Consider the following 14582-nt stretch of genomic DNA (forward strand, 5'->3'; position numbering starts at 1 on the left):
GCTTTCATATAGGTGGTGTTCGACCAGCTCTTAGCAGCGATTAGGCCTTATGTAGCTGAGGCAAGTACAAGAAGCTCTCTCATGGACCAAGTCGGCAAGTATGGATAACATTATCTTTGAATCTGATTGTTAGAGGTGGTCATTGTTTTGAACTCACGCAACTACTACACCTCTGAGTTCGGACTTTTGATTGAGGGCTGTCCATAGCTGCAATTGCAATTTCAACATCTATCCTTTCATTAAATTCGTCAGAATGCTATAAGACTACTCACTGACTCATTCAGATAGCCTTATTTCAAGTAAATATTCATATTTATGATGATATTATTTTTTATTTGTTAAATTTTTTAATGTTCAACGCTATGAGGAGCTTTAAGTTTGGGTGTATGAGTTGGGCCTATAAATTCATACCCGTAATGAGGGGTTTTAAGTTTAGAGTGTATGGGGTAAGCCTATTGATTTGAGTTTAGTCTTATTTTTTTTTTTTACAATTTGACTTTGTTTTTTCCTTTTTATTTTTCTTTAATGATAGTTCATTTTCTCTATTTTTTTTTTGATTCATTAGCTATTTTTTATTTCCATTTAATTAAAATGAACCAAAATCTTTAAAAAAGAGTGTAAAATTATTAATTTTTTTATTAAGATAAAATAAGATTAATTAGGAACTAGAGAGGAATCAAAGTGTCAACTTCAAGGTCTCTTAGCTCATTCTTCTCATTTTACAAATCAAACCAAACACTCTTGAAATTCCTTAAACCCAGAGCCACATAGATTTGAAGAAAAGTCTAACAATACTAAATCCTTATAGGCTTGAACTTTTTTTATAATGTGACTTACCTTACAATTTAACTATAACATTGTTCTCATATTGGTAACATTTTCTTTCTGAATTTGATAAAAAAGGGTTAAATCACATTGGAACTTAAACTTTTTTTTATTTAATTTAGACCTTAAACTTAGTAATTATTTCCACTTTAGGGTTTAAACTAGACAACTATTACCATATTAGGGCTTTAACTTTTTTGTCCAAGTTAGTCATTGAACTTAGCAATTATTCCCATATTAAGACTTGGACTTGGCAATTGTTTCCACATTGGAATATGAATTTTAGGGTTTTTAAGAAAATATTAGGGACTAACTTGAAAAAAAAGAGTCTAAACTCTAATATAGGAACAATTGCCTAATTCCGGACTTAACTTGGACAAAACAAAGTTCAAGCTCCAACTTGAGAACAATTATCAAGTTTTGGGCTTAACTCCAAAAATAAGTTTCGACCCTAATGTGATAATAGTTACCAAATTTTGACCCCAAAAGTGATTTAACCATTAAAAAAAAAATCCAAAACAAAGAACTGCCTTGAAGAGTATATTGCAAAACGATGCCGTTTCCCTAGCAGGAGTCCCCCAATGTTCAATATTAGTACTGTATCCCCATGTGAGAAACAAATAAATCATCGTTTATTTTGCAGATTGACAACAAAGAGAACGACAAGGTACGATGAAACCCTTTCTAACTTTCTAATCTCCATCTTCTGCTATTCAACTTCTGTTTCTGTTTTCAAGTACCCAACTTTAATATTTGCTTAACGAAGCCCTAAGAGTTTTTTTGTTTTTGCTTTTTTTTTTTGAGGCATTGAATTGAAGGGATTCAATCTGTCAATTTTAGTTTTTGGTGAAAATTAAAAGATGGGGTCATCATCAGTAATAACCCCAGAAGATGTGTTGGAGTCATTGATGAATGATGGAACCATTGATGCTCTCAGGTTGAAGATTATAAATCAGCTAAAAGCCAATGTTAGTCTCTCAATAATCTCTTTTATATTCAACCTGGTTTTATTTGTGTGTTTTTTTACGTAAAAGTAGTTCCTTGAACGATTTTCTGGGACAGTGCCCCTTAATTTTGTGTATTATCATGAAATTTTGCAATTTTACTGATGTTATTTATTTGAGCTCGTTTGATAATAGCTTGAATATGAATCTTTGTTCCTTGTTTGAATGCAATTAAGTCCTTTTAGTCTTTCTTTCTTTATGATGTTATAAAAGAGAAGATTTTAGTCTTTTTTCTAGGTACTGATTATAATGTTATATGCTTATCGTATAATCTCTGTAAATGTTTTGACTCCATCAAGCTTCAATGATTTGTTTATTATATTTATTGTTCTAACTTGGTTAAAGATGATGATTAACTTAAGTTCTTGGGTCTCCATTGAAGTTGCTGATATTGATTGTGTGCTTTGCTGATATTACATAATTAATTAATATTGTCTACAAAACCTACTTTCATTGAATTTGAAGAGTAATGACTTATAACACTTCCTCCAATGTATATGATATCTGCAATTTCTCTTTGCTATAGGAGGAGCTGAAAAACACAACGATCAAAATGGCAGAGCAGAGTAAGGTCCTAAACACATCTGGTGCAGAGAAACAGACCAAAAGAGAATTGTTTGATGCACTTAGGCAGGAACTTGAGTGAGTCTTGTTTATCTTTCATTGTTCTTAACAGCTAACGCTCAATATTTCTTAGATCATTTCATGTACTTCTTTCATGTTTTTACCCTCTGAGCCTGAGGAGAATTGTTTGATGCACTTAGAGAGGTGCTTGAGTGAGTGTTGTTGATCCTTCATTGTTTTCAACAGCTAAAGCTCAAAAATGCTTAGATGGTTTCGTGTCCTTCTTTCATGTTCTTACCTTCCCAGCCTAAAGAAAATTGTTTGATGCACTTAAGCAGGAACTTGAGTGACTGTTGCTGATCTTTGTTATTTTTAACAGTTAAAGTTCAATAATGCTTTAGACATTTCAAGTGCTTCTTTCATGTTTTTATGTCCTGGCCTATAGTTTATCATAATTTATGAAACTTTCTATAGTCATCACTCTCAATATGCTATTTGCTCCTGATTTGAAAGCTAATGGGGAATTAAATGTAAGGTGGAACTAATTTTTGTTCTTATCATTGGGCAGAACCCCAGTGCTTGAGATGGCCTCAAAATCAGTTTGGGAGTTGATTCTTGACAGCAATGGGCTAGGGAAGGAAATAAGTGAAACGGTTGAAAGAGTCTTTTGTAAATTAAGTGGCAGGGAACCTCCACTGTTTCCTCATTCAAACGATGTTGTTCTTCTGCCTGAAAAAGCAGTCGGAGATGAGAAAAGAAAAGGGAAGGAAAAAGACTGTGAAAACGAAAAGGAGAACTCGAAATCCAAATCAAAGAAACGAAGTTTCAATGACATGAATGCCAATGGAAGTGCCACTGACATCACTGGAAAGTCTACCGATACTCCAGCCGCACCCCATGATGCTAATTAATCTCCCATGCCTAGCATGAAGATATCTTCATGTGTCAACAGAAACGATTGTTGCAAAACCTAATGTGGTGGTCTTTTGACTGGGAAGAAAAAGACAAGAAAAAATTTTCCCTTCAATTTCCAGTGATAGAACAACACAACAGTGCTAGGTTTAGTTTATTTCCTTGTATATCCCCAGGCCTGTTTCATTTGGCTTTGCTTATTTACAAAGTAGATAAAATTTTTTTTTATTATCATCCAGTTTCTGGCTCTTGCACCATAGAAATAAATTGTTGAACACCATAAATGAATGTGGCATAGATTGGTGTGGTGTTATCTACTTATTCCTAGGCACTCATTTATTTCTTGCCTTGCTGTACTTTGATAGATTGTCCTCAAAAGAGACCATGTGCACTTAGAAGCAGTGGAGCTCGTAGCTGTGAAATTTCAAGGCAGATATGGAGGAAGGTGTTGGCAGCTTGTGATAGTGAAAGAAGTATGTGATCTTGGCAGGATGAACTAAATTGGGCAGTATATACCAGGTTTGGCATTTGAGAAACAGGAGCAAAGGACTTAGCATGAAGTCTTTTAACACAGTTGTGAAGATTTTTAGATTTAAAATAGGAGAGTTTGATTGGTGGAATCTTATATTTTCAGTGGTAATGTAAGAATTTGGAATGTGATTATCAATGTTTAGATTTCAAATATTCTCATGAAACGGTTTTCTATATTTCTCACTGTTAAAATTCCGAACTTAAAATTATTTTTAAAAAAATGGATGGTGTTTGATAATCTAAAAACAGAATAAGGGTTGAAAAATTAAGTATTGAAGATTCAAGTCATGAAATTTATGTGATATATTATTCAAAATTAATTATGAAATATAATTAAATTGTTTGATATATATAGATTTTAAATAATAATAATAATTCAAAATTAATTATTGTCCATTGTATTCTAAACGAAACCCTAAAGTTTTTATAGAATAATATAATATTAAAATAAAATAAAATTTGTTTAAAATATTTTTCATTAACTAATAAATAGTCCTAATCTAGAAAAATTCTATTGGATTTTATTAAAAAATTTATTATCATGTATAAAAATTTAAATCATTAAAAATATTAATTTTTTAATTTTTAAAAAACATAAATATTATTTTCTAAATTTCCATAGAAGTCAAGAGATATTATTTTCAAAAGGATTCGACAGTGATTAACCTTAATCAATTAATCTTGAGTAAAAATTTTAAAATTTAATTTAATTTTTAAAAAAAACTTGAGAAAATCTAAAATATCTACCGTTTTAATTTTTTTCCCTAAAAATTGATTATGAAGATATAATACAAAAGAAAATATATTATATTTTCTTCATTTAAAATTTAATAACATAGATAGATTTCTTTTGAATTTTTAAATTAAATAATCGCTTAAGATAGAGTATATTTCATAATCTTATATTTTGTATAGATAATATATATAAGTACATTTTAACCCATGGCCAAAAAAGAAAAAGACAGGCAAAGCAGAGTAAGATACTGACCTGAACTCCTCTGGCGCAGAGATGGATATGGGCGGGAAACATGAGTGCGTGTTGTTGATTCCTCATTGTTTTCAACACCTAATGCTTCTCATAATTCATAAATTTTCTCTAATTCATCATCCTCACAATCTGCTATGTCTCATCAATATATGCTGCTTCCTTTTTCTTCTTTTTCTTTTCTTGAATATGTGCTAATTTCTGGCATTTCCATGATAGAAATTTTTAAGATATATTTTGGGTCAGTTTAGTATTGCTTTTAAGAAGTATTTTTTAGACAAAAAAAAAAAAATACTTTTGGAGAAACATTAAAATTTTTTGCTCCTGTCAAAAACACTTATAAGCTAATTTTGAAGGCTTGAAAAACATTTTCTCTTTCGAAAAACATTTTGTTTAATAATGTTTTTTTTCTCAAAAATGATTCTTAAAATACTAAATTGACCCTTTGTATAGTTCGAGCTGATGCATTGAGAATGTTGCTCAAATGTTTTGCTCCCTTTTCATGTGACTTTCTTGAATTCTCATTTTTAAATATTTTTGTTGAACACCATAAATGAATTTGGAGGCAGGGTCTGCTGGCAAGCAATTTGTAAGCTCAAAGTTTAAGGGGTTTGGGTTGATAGTATGCCTTCTTAGGAGTAAAAGTGTTTATTGGCTAAGTCCAACCAATGTCTAATTTTAAAAACATTTTAAGTTAGAAGCTCAAGTCCAATTCAACTATCTAAAAACCCCATATTAATATTTAAACATTATAAAATAATAATACATTTGGGTTTATCTATGGATAAAAACTCTTTACCTAAAGTTTGGAAGCATAGGAGAAGTTCTTTTGTTAATATTATTACCGGTATTCAATATAGGGTCATTCATAGTTATACCTTCTCTAATCATATCATAGTGGGTTTGCTATCCGTCAGCACATGTTTAGCTTATGATGTCTGAAAGCCCTCGTCTAAACAAGTATTTTATAGAGAGCTGATAAGGAATTTCATTAATAACTGGCAGTTTTGATTCTTGAGAACAATTCGATGAATTTAGTAGATCTTTTTAGGAGGACCCAATGACCATAGACTTAACCTATCCAATTTTTACATTGCAATAGTTGGCTGTTCACTAACTAATTGCACCTACCGTTGTTTTTTTTGGGGTCAATATCAGCAATGCAATTTATCTAATGTTAAACCTAATTCAAAAACCACTTAATCTATAAATAGTTGTTCTTAAAAATATATAGATAGTGTTAACTTAAGAAAGCTGATTATGGATTAAAGGAGTGCAAGAGCATCATGAAATATGTTTTTGAAAGGCTAATTGTAATACATCTAGTTTTATTTCAAAGATACAATTAGAACTTTACATCTTATGTGGTCTTAGGAGTATACGTAGACCTATCCAAGGATAAAAACTCTTTACTTTAGAGCAAACCACTTGATCCATAGACAACACTACTTAGAAGTACATAGATAGTGTCAACATAAGAAGCAGTGCGGAGCATTATACAATATCTTTTCAAGGCACTAATTGTAATACATCTTGTTTTACTTCAAAGATATAATTATAATTTTATATCTTAATTGTCTTATGAGTTTATAAATATATATACATATAATATTTACGTTAACTATAAATTTACCTCCCATCATCGATAAAACTTTAAAATTAATATTTTTGATGGAATTGTGATTTAAACCCGCACTAATTTTGAAGAAATGAACGCCTTATCAATAAATCACAACTTGATTTCAAAATTAATATTATTTTAATATTTATCTTTCTATTTGATTTCTGATTATAAAAGATTTAAAATTTCTTATAAATATAACACTTTACTCCAAAATTAGTATTGGTCTATTTATTTCAAATTATAAAAAGTTGAAGACTTTATCCTCTAATCAATAACTTTTTTGTCTTTTTTAGTATTTATATATCTTCAAACACTAAAGACTTTTATCCTTATCAATAAGTTTAAAAATATTTACTTTTAAAATTTTATCACTAAAATTTAATTTAAATTAGATTTATCAATAAAGTAACAAATAGATAAATAAAAATCATCTCAATGTAATTGATTTATCATAACAACATAAAGATAAATAAATATTTATCTTGCTTTAATTATTTTTCATATTAACCACATCAATTAAAGTTTGTTCAACCCCATATAACAAATTTATAAAATATTTCTGAAATGTTAGAAATTAATATCAAAACACACAAGCAGAGGCGAAATTAAGGGTGGCAAAAGACCCTATTTTTATAATTTATAAAATTTTAAATTAATAATAATTAAATTGCATTTTCATCCTTCAAAAATAATAAAATTTGACTTAGCATTTTGGAACTAATTAATATAAAGCAAAAATGAATACCAAAATCTCTTCCTATATTCATATGATCTAAAAACAAGAGCAAAGAACTTCCATAAGTTGCATCAGGAAATCATAAATCCTATAAAAAAAAAAATCACTTCTTCCAAGAAAACTAAATTTATATACTAAAAGAAAAACCTATTAAAATCATAACCAATAATTGCCCTCCTGATTGCCGTCGGAATTATTCCCCGACGAACTAAACGAACCGTTGTCGGTCGTCATGTTCATAAGTTGAACATACAGCTGCGGATCAAAAATATCGGTAGGCAAATTATTATTATTCATCAACGCACCATTGTCACCCATATTTGGATTTTCTAAAAAATTGCCTCCTGGGGTCATCATGCTATTTGGAACCACAGTTTGTGAATTGTTGTTGGAGAGCATGTTTTGTTGGTATTCATCATTGACTGTTTGGAGCATTGATGGTTGCTGCTGCTGCTGCTGCTGCTGCTGTTCCTGCTGCTCCTCCTGCTGCTGCTGCTGCTCCGGCTCCTGCTCCTGTTGCTGCATAAAGGCAAATCGACGAAATTGATTCTGTGGATATGGTATGTAATTGCTTCGGAAAGGCACCCGCGGGACAGATGAAACAGTAGCATTGAATGGCATTCTAGTTCCCCCAATTTGATTTGCAATGAAATGATTATCTCCAAAATTGTTGATCCTTGCTAGTTGATCCCAAAATGACATTTGACTGCTTCCGTATTCTGAAAAATTCATAAACTACATTATAATACAACACAATTTGAGTATGTAGAGGGACCGAAGCCATTATATGATAATGATGGTAATACCTGGTATGGGTGAATCAAGTGGTGGAGGGCGATACATTTGATCAGGTGTTCTTGCAAATGAAAGAAGAGGTTGCTGTTGTTGTTGGTCGATTCGAGGAGGACTGATTTGAAGTTGTCCACCGAAATTCAAAACAACATCTGCAACAGAGGGTGGTGGAAAGTATGGAGAATTGCTTTCTGGAAAATCTTGTCGATTCAACTGATGCAACCGTTTGTCGCTTCTTAAGAGCTTCTCAAGGGGTCTCTCAAGGGATCCTGGTGGAAATGTAAGAATGTGCCTCCTGAAAGATACAAATTGAGGTTGAATACATTGATAGCAAATAATTGTAGAAAGGTCAAATTGTAGTTTTAAACCCTGTAATATGCTCAACTTATGATTTAGTCTTAATCTTCTTATTATCAAATATCTAGCCATAGCGTGTCACCATTCTGCTTATATTAGCAACAATATTACACCTTAATCTAAATCACTAACACTGTTAAAAATTCAATTAGCCGGTTGAAATTTAAGCAAAGTTAAGTATATTTCGATGAATATCAAATAATGGGCAATGTATCAAATATAAACCCGAACCTATTACTAGTAGCTTGCCCTCCAGTGAAGTCAGAAACCATTCTCCATTGAGTGTGCTTCCTTGGTTGTGGATCAACCTCATGATAAAACAATGGAGGTTGATTTAACTGCACCACGACACGACACAAAAATTCAATACGATTCGATATAATTCAATTCAAAACTATACATATATATGTAATAGAAAATAGAAAATAGAAAATGTTAATTACCTCAATTTGAAGAATCCCAGGTTCACCTTCTTGCACAGTAGCCTTGAAAGCCGAAATATCAGACCATTGTACTTCAATCTTGCTTTTCAGCCCACTATCTAAGACCTCCCACACCAATTTCTTTTTAGCAAAATAACATTTGGCTACCAAATCACCTTCATTCTTCGATTTCCTCTACAAATATTTTATTTTCATTCAATATGTATATATATATATATATATGACATACATAATCGACACATAAAATATATATAAATGATTATTCACCTCCCATGAGCCGATTGTAATTGAGGACATCATGAAATTTTCAGCTTTAAGCTTACTCATATTTGTATGTTGTAAAATATAGTCGTTTGGCATTGGTGTAGCAGCCATGGCAGTATAAGCATTATCCGTCATGTTGTCGGTCATGTTGTGAAGGTTGTTAAGGCGATTTAATTGATTTATTTCCACTTGATCTAGTCTTGCTAAGAATGATGGTGTTTGAGTAAGCTTTAAACCGAGAGGTGGTAATCGCCACAAAGCTTCGTTCACGTTAAACTGCAAATTTTCAAACAAAAAAAAAAATTAGAACAGCCTATAAAGAACAGCATGCATGAATATAAAGGTGGTGTTTGATCTATTCTTGCTATGAAAGATGGTGTTTGAATATAAAGAACAGCATGCATGAATCAAAAGAAAAGAAAAGAATCCATAAAGAAAATCAAAGAAAGAACCTCTATACGTCGTCTCCAAACCGCTTCAAGATATTCATCAGCACTACTCCTAAAATCTGCAGAATCGTTCATACCATAATGCTCCATGATCAAAAAAACAAAAAAAAAAAACCCAGATTTCTTTATCAATAAAAAAGGAAAATCCTATTTGAAAAACATGGAATGTGAGATTAAAAGCAAATAAAAAAGAAAATTAAAAGAACCTGAAACTGAAAACTGACGCAGAGAAAAGAGAGAGGGAAAAAAGGTGTTTGAAGAGAGACGATTAGTTTGAGAAACTAAAGTGAGTTATATGAATATATATATACACAAGGATTCCTGCTCCTACGTGAAAACTAGTATATTAGTTTATTGTTTATTACATTTTATTTTATTTATTTTAAAAGGTATTTTGGTATAATAGAAACTTTGTTATTTATTTAACTTAAAGTCAAACTGTTAAATAGGTATTTGGATGTATATCAACTTCTTTGTAGTTTGTTAATTAGTTAAAGTCTTAAAAGTCTTAATTTCTTTTTATTTTAAAAATAATACTTGTAATATTTTATTTTTTTAAAGGAAAAAGGACATCAATCAAGCAAAATCTTAATCTGAATCTTTTAAATGATTTTGATGAATTAGTGATGAAATTGGATCGAATCGGTGAAAAATTTCAAGTTGACTAGTCCTATTTTAGGTTCAAAAATATTATTTTAGAAAATTTTAAAATTTTAACTTTCTTTATATATATTTGAAATTTTTATAAGTATTTTGAATTTTTATTTTTATTTTTATTTTATTGAGAGAGATCAATTTGTTTATTTTAAAATTGACATGGACCAAAAGAGTATTTACACCAATCTGTTATTCAAATTATAAAATTCAACTCGACTCAATTACTTATTCTAGTTGACTTGAATAACTTAATTCAATGAACTTGAATTTTATTTTTTAAAATTTTTTAAATTAAATCAATTTTGTTCACTAGATAAAGAGAAAGAAGGATTAATGTGAAATTCTATCAGCAATAAATCCAAATTCTAGAAAGTAGAGAATAAATTGAAAATTTTCATTTTCAATAACAAAAGAATTCAGCCTAGTGTGGTATGAAAATTATACAGTCAACTTGGATTTTTCTTAATAATTATTTTGATGAAATTAAAGAAAAGTAGTAAAATGAAGGAGATGCAATCTGACAGTAGATATGTACCATAGTTATTTACTATAAATAAGATGAAGAAAAGAAAGAGACATTAATTATACAGCCATACAAAGTTAAACATGAGATTTGCTACTTTTTATTTAGATTCTAACTTTAATTATGTTACTTTACAATTTTTATTTTTTTTGTTTTTATTAACATTGAATTGCTATTTTTCTTATTTTTCACATATAATTAAATAAAGTTATTTTAATGGTTGGTAACATTGAAATTCTAATTTTTAATAATTAGTTGCGGATGGAATTGTTAAATTTATACAGGTTAACCATAAATAAAAATATCATTAGTCAATTATTAAAAAGGGATAGGAATGACTTTCAATATATTTTTTAAGGCATTGTATATTCTTGAATCATCAGGTCAATATTTGTACCTTTCGCCAAACTACAAAGCAATGTCTTGGAGATTTATTCTTTTTTTCAAATTTCAATAAGCAAAGGCAATTTTCCGTACTATCTCCCTTCACTTCCATCATTAACGACTTTTCGTTTTGTAAGGGTGAACAGTTCCAAATTACCACCCATTACCTTTTTTGCAGTAACTACCACTTTTAGAAGCAAGTTGTAGATTATCTCACTTTATAACGTACCTCCCAATTGAGGGATTATTGTTATACCACTATCTCGATTAGAACATGTGGCAACACCAGAACCAACCGAATCTAGATGTAGGGACTAAGTCAAGGGGTTGGAAAGGGCCCCACTTGCCCCTAAACTATTTTTTTTCATTTAGACTCCTTTATAATTTATAAAACTTTAAAATAGTAATAGTAAAATTGCATCGTGACCCCCAAAAATGATAAAAATTTAATTTAATTCTTTAAAAATTATAAATATATAGACAATTAAAATAGTAAAATTATATTTTTACTATAATAAAAAATATACATTTTAATTCTGACATAATAAAATTTTTGACTCTACCCTTATCTAGATGGTCTTATTAATTCCGATATACTAAAATTTGTTGACTCCATCCTTATTTAGATGGTCATTCAATGACCGACCACCGGTGTGCATCATAGTCCCACCCACCTCACAGGAGAGACTGTCTATCCTTAACTACCCGGTCAAATACACTATTAAGCCATCCACTAGTAACGGGTGTACTCACTCTGATAACCCTTAAAATAATAATTTAAAACACACACTTGAAATAATTAAAAGATTAATTGGATTTTTTATTTAGTGGTGCAGCAATCTTTAAATAGAAAGCTACTATCATTCCATCCACAGCAGTCACTTGCACACGTCACATATAAATTTCTACACGTGATTTTCTTCACCATTTCTTTATTAAGTTAATTAAAATTAAAACCAATTATTAGATAATTACGTCAATTCTAATCATCAATATCAATAAATATTATTAAAGCTTTCAAAATTCTCTTTAAAATATTTTTTATTTAAAAATTAAAAAGTATTATTGAGAAGAGTTGGGGTAGGATTCTCAATGAAAAGCATTGTCCCATTTAAAGGGTTTTGTCTCTCGTATTTTAAAGAGTGCTCAATTAAGATTATGAAGTATAAGAATTGTACGGTGAATGTGGATCAAACACGTGACCTTCGTAAACTTTGATTGATGGTTTGATTTTTCATAGAAGATATTATTTTATGAACTTTTCTCACTATATCATTCATGATCCGTTTTGTAATTATTTAATGACGACATTTCAACAATTTTAATATATCATTAACACATAATTTCAATAATTTTCTAACTTTGAATCAAGATTCAGGATTCAACATTTATAGTATGAGATTTAAGATTTAAGATTTTAAATTTTAAATTCGAGATAAAAATTATCAATAATATGATGAAAAGATTAATAAAATAATTTTTCCTCATAGACTCGACCAAGTTAGAATATATATATATAAATAATATTGTTATAACAACAATCAACAAAGAATTATTTGCATTAGGGATAAGAAATCTAACCAATCATAGTGTAATGGCTAAGTCATTAGCAGCTAATGATAGAGAAATTGAGGTCATTACTTTAATGCTACTACTAGAGTTGTATGCCAGCATCCATCAAGCATGTGAATCTCTACTTAGTGACATCTGCAGCTGTAAGTAATATAAAAAGAGAGAAATGTGGAAGGAAGGTCATATCAAACTGACATAACTTCCTTTTTGGGATAAAAACCAATGATTAATTAAATAAGATTTTGGGAAGTGGGATGCCGAAATTAAGAGTATTGGGTAGGTCTTCATCGATTGATGGAGCTTGACCCATTGTTAGATGTTAGAAAATGGAAAATCTCATCTGTCTAATCAAGAATACAGTGATGGGCGGACGAGGTCATGATTTCAAGCAAATTTCTGAAACCTCAAATCTTCTCTTAGCTACTAATTTCAATTTATATATATATATTATCCATGTTGTTTAAATTTATTTTTAATTGTTAATATGATAATTATATGAATATAAGGATTAGTCATAATTATAATTATAATTATAATTAGACTTGTTCATAGGTAGGGTTGAGTTGACCCTTAACAGAATTTTAAGTTTAGGTCTGACTTGAAAAATGAGTTTAAATTTTTGCCCAAGTTCGGCCTAGATTATAGATGTTAAATTTGGACTCAGTCCGTATTAATTTTTTTATTTTATTTTTATATAAAAAAATTTGAAAAATACAATATATCAAAAATACTAATAGTGAAATTATAGCAAAAACAACAACAAGACAGTGAGAAAATAATAGCAAAACAACATTTTTTTTTTTACAAATTCAAGTCGAGCCAGGTCTGGATAAAAAATATTATTCGAGATCTATATTTTTGTCTAATTTCATTTTTTGGACCTATATTTTTATCCAATTTTATTTTTTAGACAAACTACTTGGTTAGCTCATGAACAAGTCTAATTATAACAACAGGAAAACAAGTAACAAAAAACAAATTTATTAAGTTCATAGTCTGTCTTATAATTTTTTTCACTTTTTATATAAAATCTTGAATTTAAATTTTATAAACAATTCATTTAATTCATTTAAAAATTTAATTTGTCAAATTTAATGAAAAAAATCCATGAAGCGTGTGCAAGGTGCAATATTTGTTGGAATGAATCAAGGTGTATGCTGAGTGCTTAGATCTGTAGAATCATTGTCTTACTTTATGTCATTATTAATGATATAGTGATGCATGTATTCTCTCAGAATGGAACGTGCCCCCAATAGAATCCATGCCCAAGCTTCAAAAGCTTAAAGACACTACTTTTTTGTGAAAATTCACATACTCTAAATTCAAGTGCATGGGGATTTGAGTCGGCTGATTGGACTTAGAAGTGGATAATGTTAGTTAGGTAGCCTGATAAGCTGAAAAAGGAGTCTACCCATTGCTGTACTCACTTCACACTTTGCTATGATTTTAATGGGTAGAATAATGAAAGAATAAAATTAAATTAAAAAAGGGGGTGTCTTTTTGTTAGTTGGTGACTATAAAAATTCATGTGTCTATGAGAAATAAGAAGCATGAGTTTGATAGTGAAGTAGTGGTCATCCCCAAGAGTCATTAATGGCTTGAAAACTATTACTACAGTTCCATATCTTTGGTGGAAGTATGACCAAAATATGGTCCCCCAAATCTCTCTTTTTTTTCTCACCTCCAAGATGATGATGGCAATGATGACGATGATGCCACTTTTGAATTTACAAATGTGATAGTATTGGGTATTGGATGATCATTATTTACTTAAAAGAAATAAATCATAAAAATTAAGATTTAAGTATTAATATATTTCTTTATATATATTTTTTAATTATAATCTCTTTTGTAAAAGGTGGTAGCTTTTTTAGAGAGAAAATCTTTAGTTTAAGGTTAAGATATGTCATTAGTTTCATAGTAAACCGAAAATGATACTTAGAGATCATTCATTAAATGA

The 14582-nt window shown here is 29.8% G+C and overlaps 2 protein-coding genes across 5 annotated transcripts; one reads left to right on the forward strand and one right to left on the reverse strand.

Annotated features, from left to right (window-relative positions):
* Positions 1-1361: 1361 nt before the first annotated feature.
* LOC108470943 (uncharacterized) lies at positions 1362-4000 on the forward strand. 4 transcript variants are annotated; one of them, XR_008274006.1, is made up of 5 exons: positions 1362-1492; positions 1630-1793; positions 2356-2471; positions 2962-3469; positions 3671-4000. XR_008274006.1 is itself a non-coding variant. In XM_017772473.2 (4 exons), the coding sequence occupies exons 2-4, from the start codon at positions 1686-1688 to the stop codon at positions 3302-3304; spliced, it is 567 nt and encodes a 188-aa protein (XP_017627962.1). In that variant the 5' UTR covers positions 1362-1492; positions 1630-1685; the 3' UTR covers positions 3305-4000. The 4 variants fall into 4 exon arrangements, 2 of the variants coding, with proteins under 2 accessions (XP_017627962.1, XP_052876989.1); XR_001869436.2 differs by having other exon boundaries at positions 2962-3452; XM_017772473.2 differs by having other exon boundaries at positions 2962-4000.
* Positions 4001-7337: 3337 nt separating this feature from the next.
* LOC108471808 (uncharacterized) lies at positions 7338-9755 on the reverse strand. Its single transcript, XM_017773373.2, has 6 exons — positions 9490-9755; positions 9041-9313; positions 8774-8947; positions 8562-8668; positions 7988-8268; positions 7338-7900 (listed from the first exon to the last, which is right to left on the reverse strand). The coding sequence occupies exons 1-6, from the start codon at positions 9574-9576 to the stop codon at positions 7338-7340; spliced, it is 1485 nt and encodes a 494-aa protein (XP_017628862.2). The 5' UTR covers positions 9577-9755.
* Positions 9756-14582: the final 4827 nt, after the last annotated feature.

Source organism: Gossypium arboreum, chromosome 11 (genome assembly GCF_025698485.1).
Source record: "Gossypium arboreum isolate Shixiya-1 chromosome 11, ASM2569848v2, whole genome shotgun sequence".
In the NCBI taxonomy this organism is placed as follows: Eukaryota; Viridiplantae; Streptophyta; class Magnoliopsida; order Malvales; family Malvaceae; genus Gossypium; species Gossypium arboreum.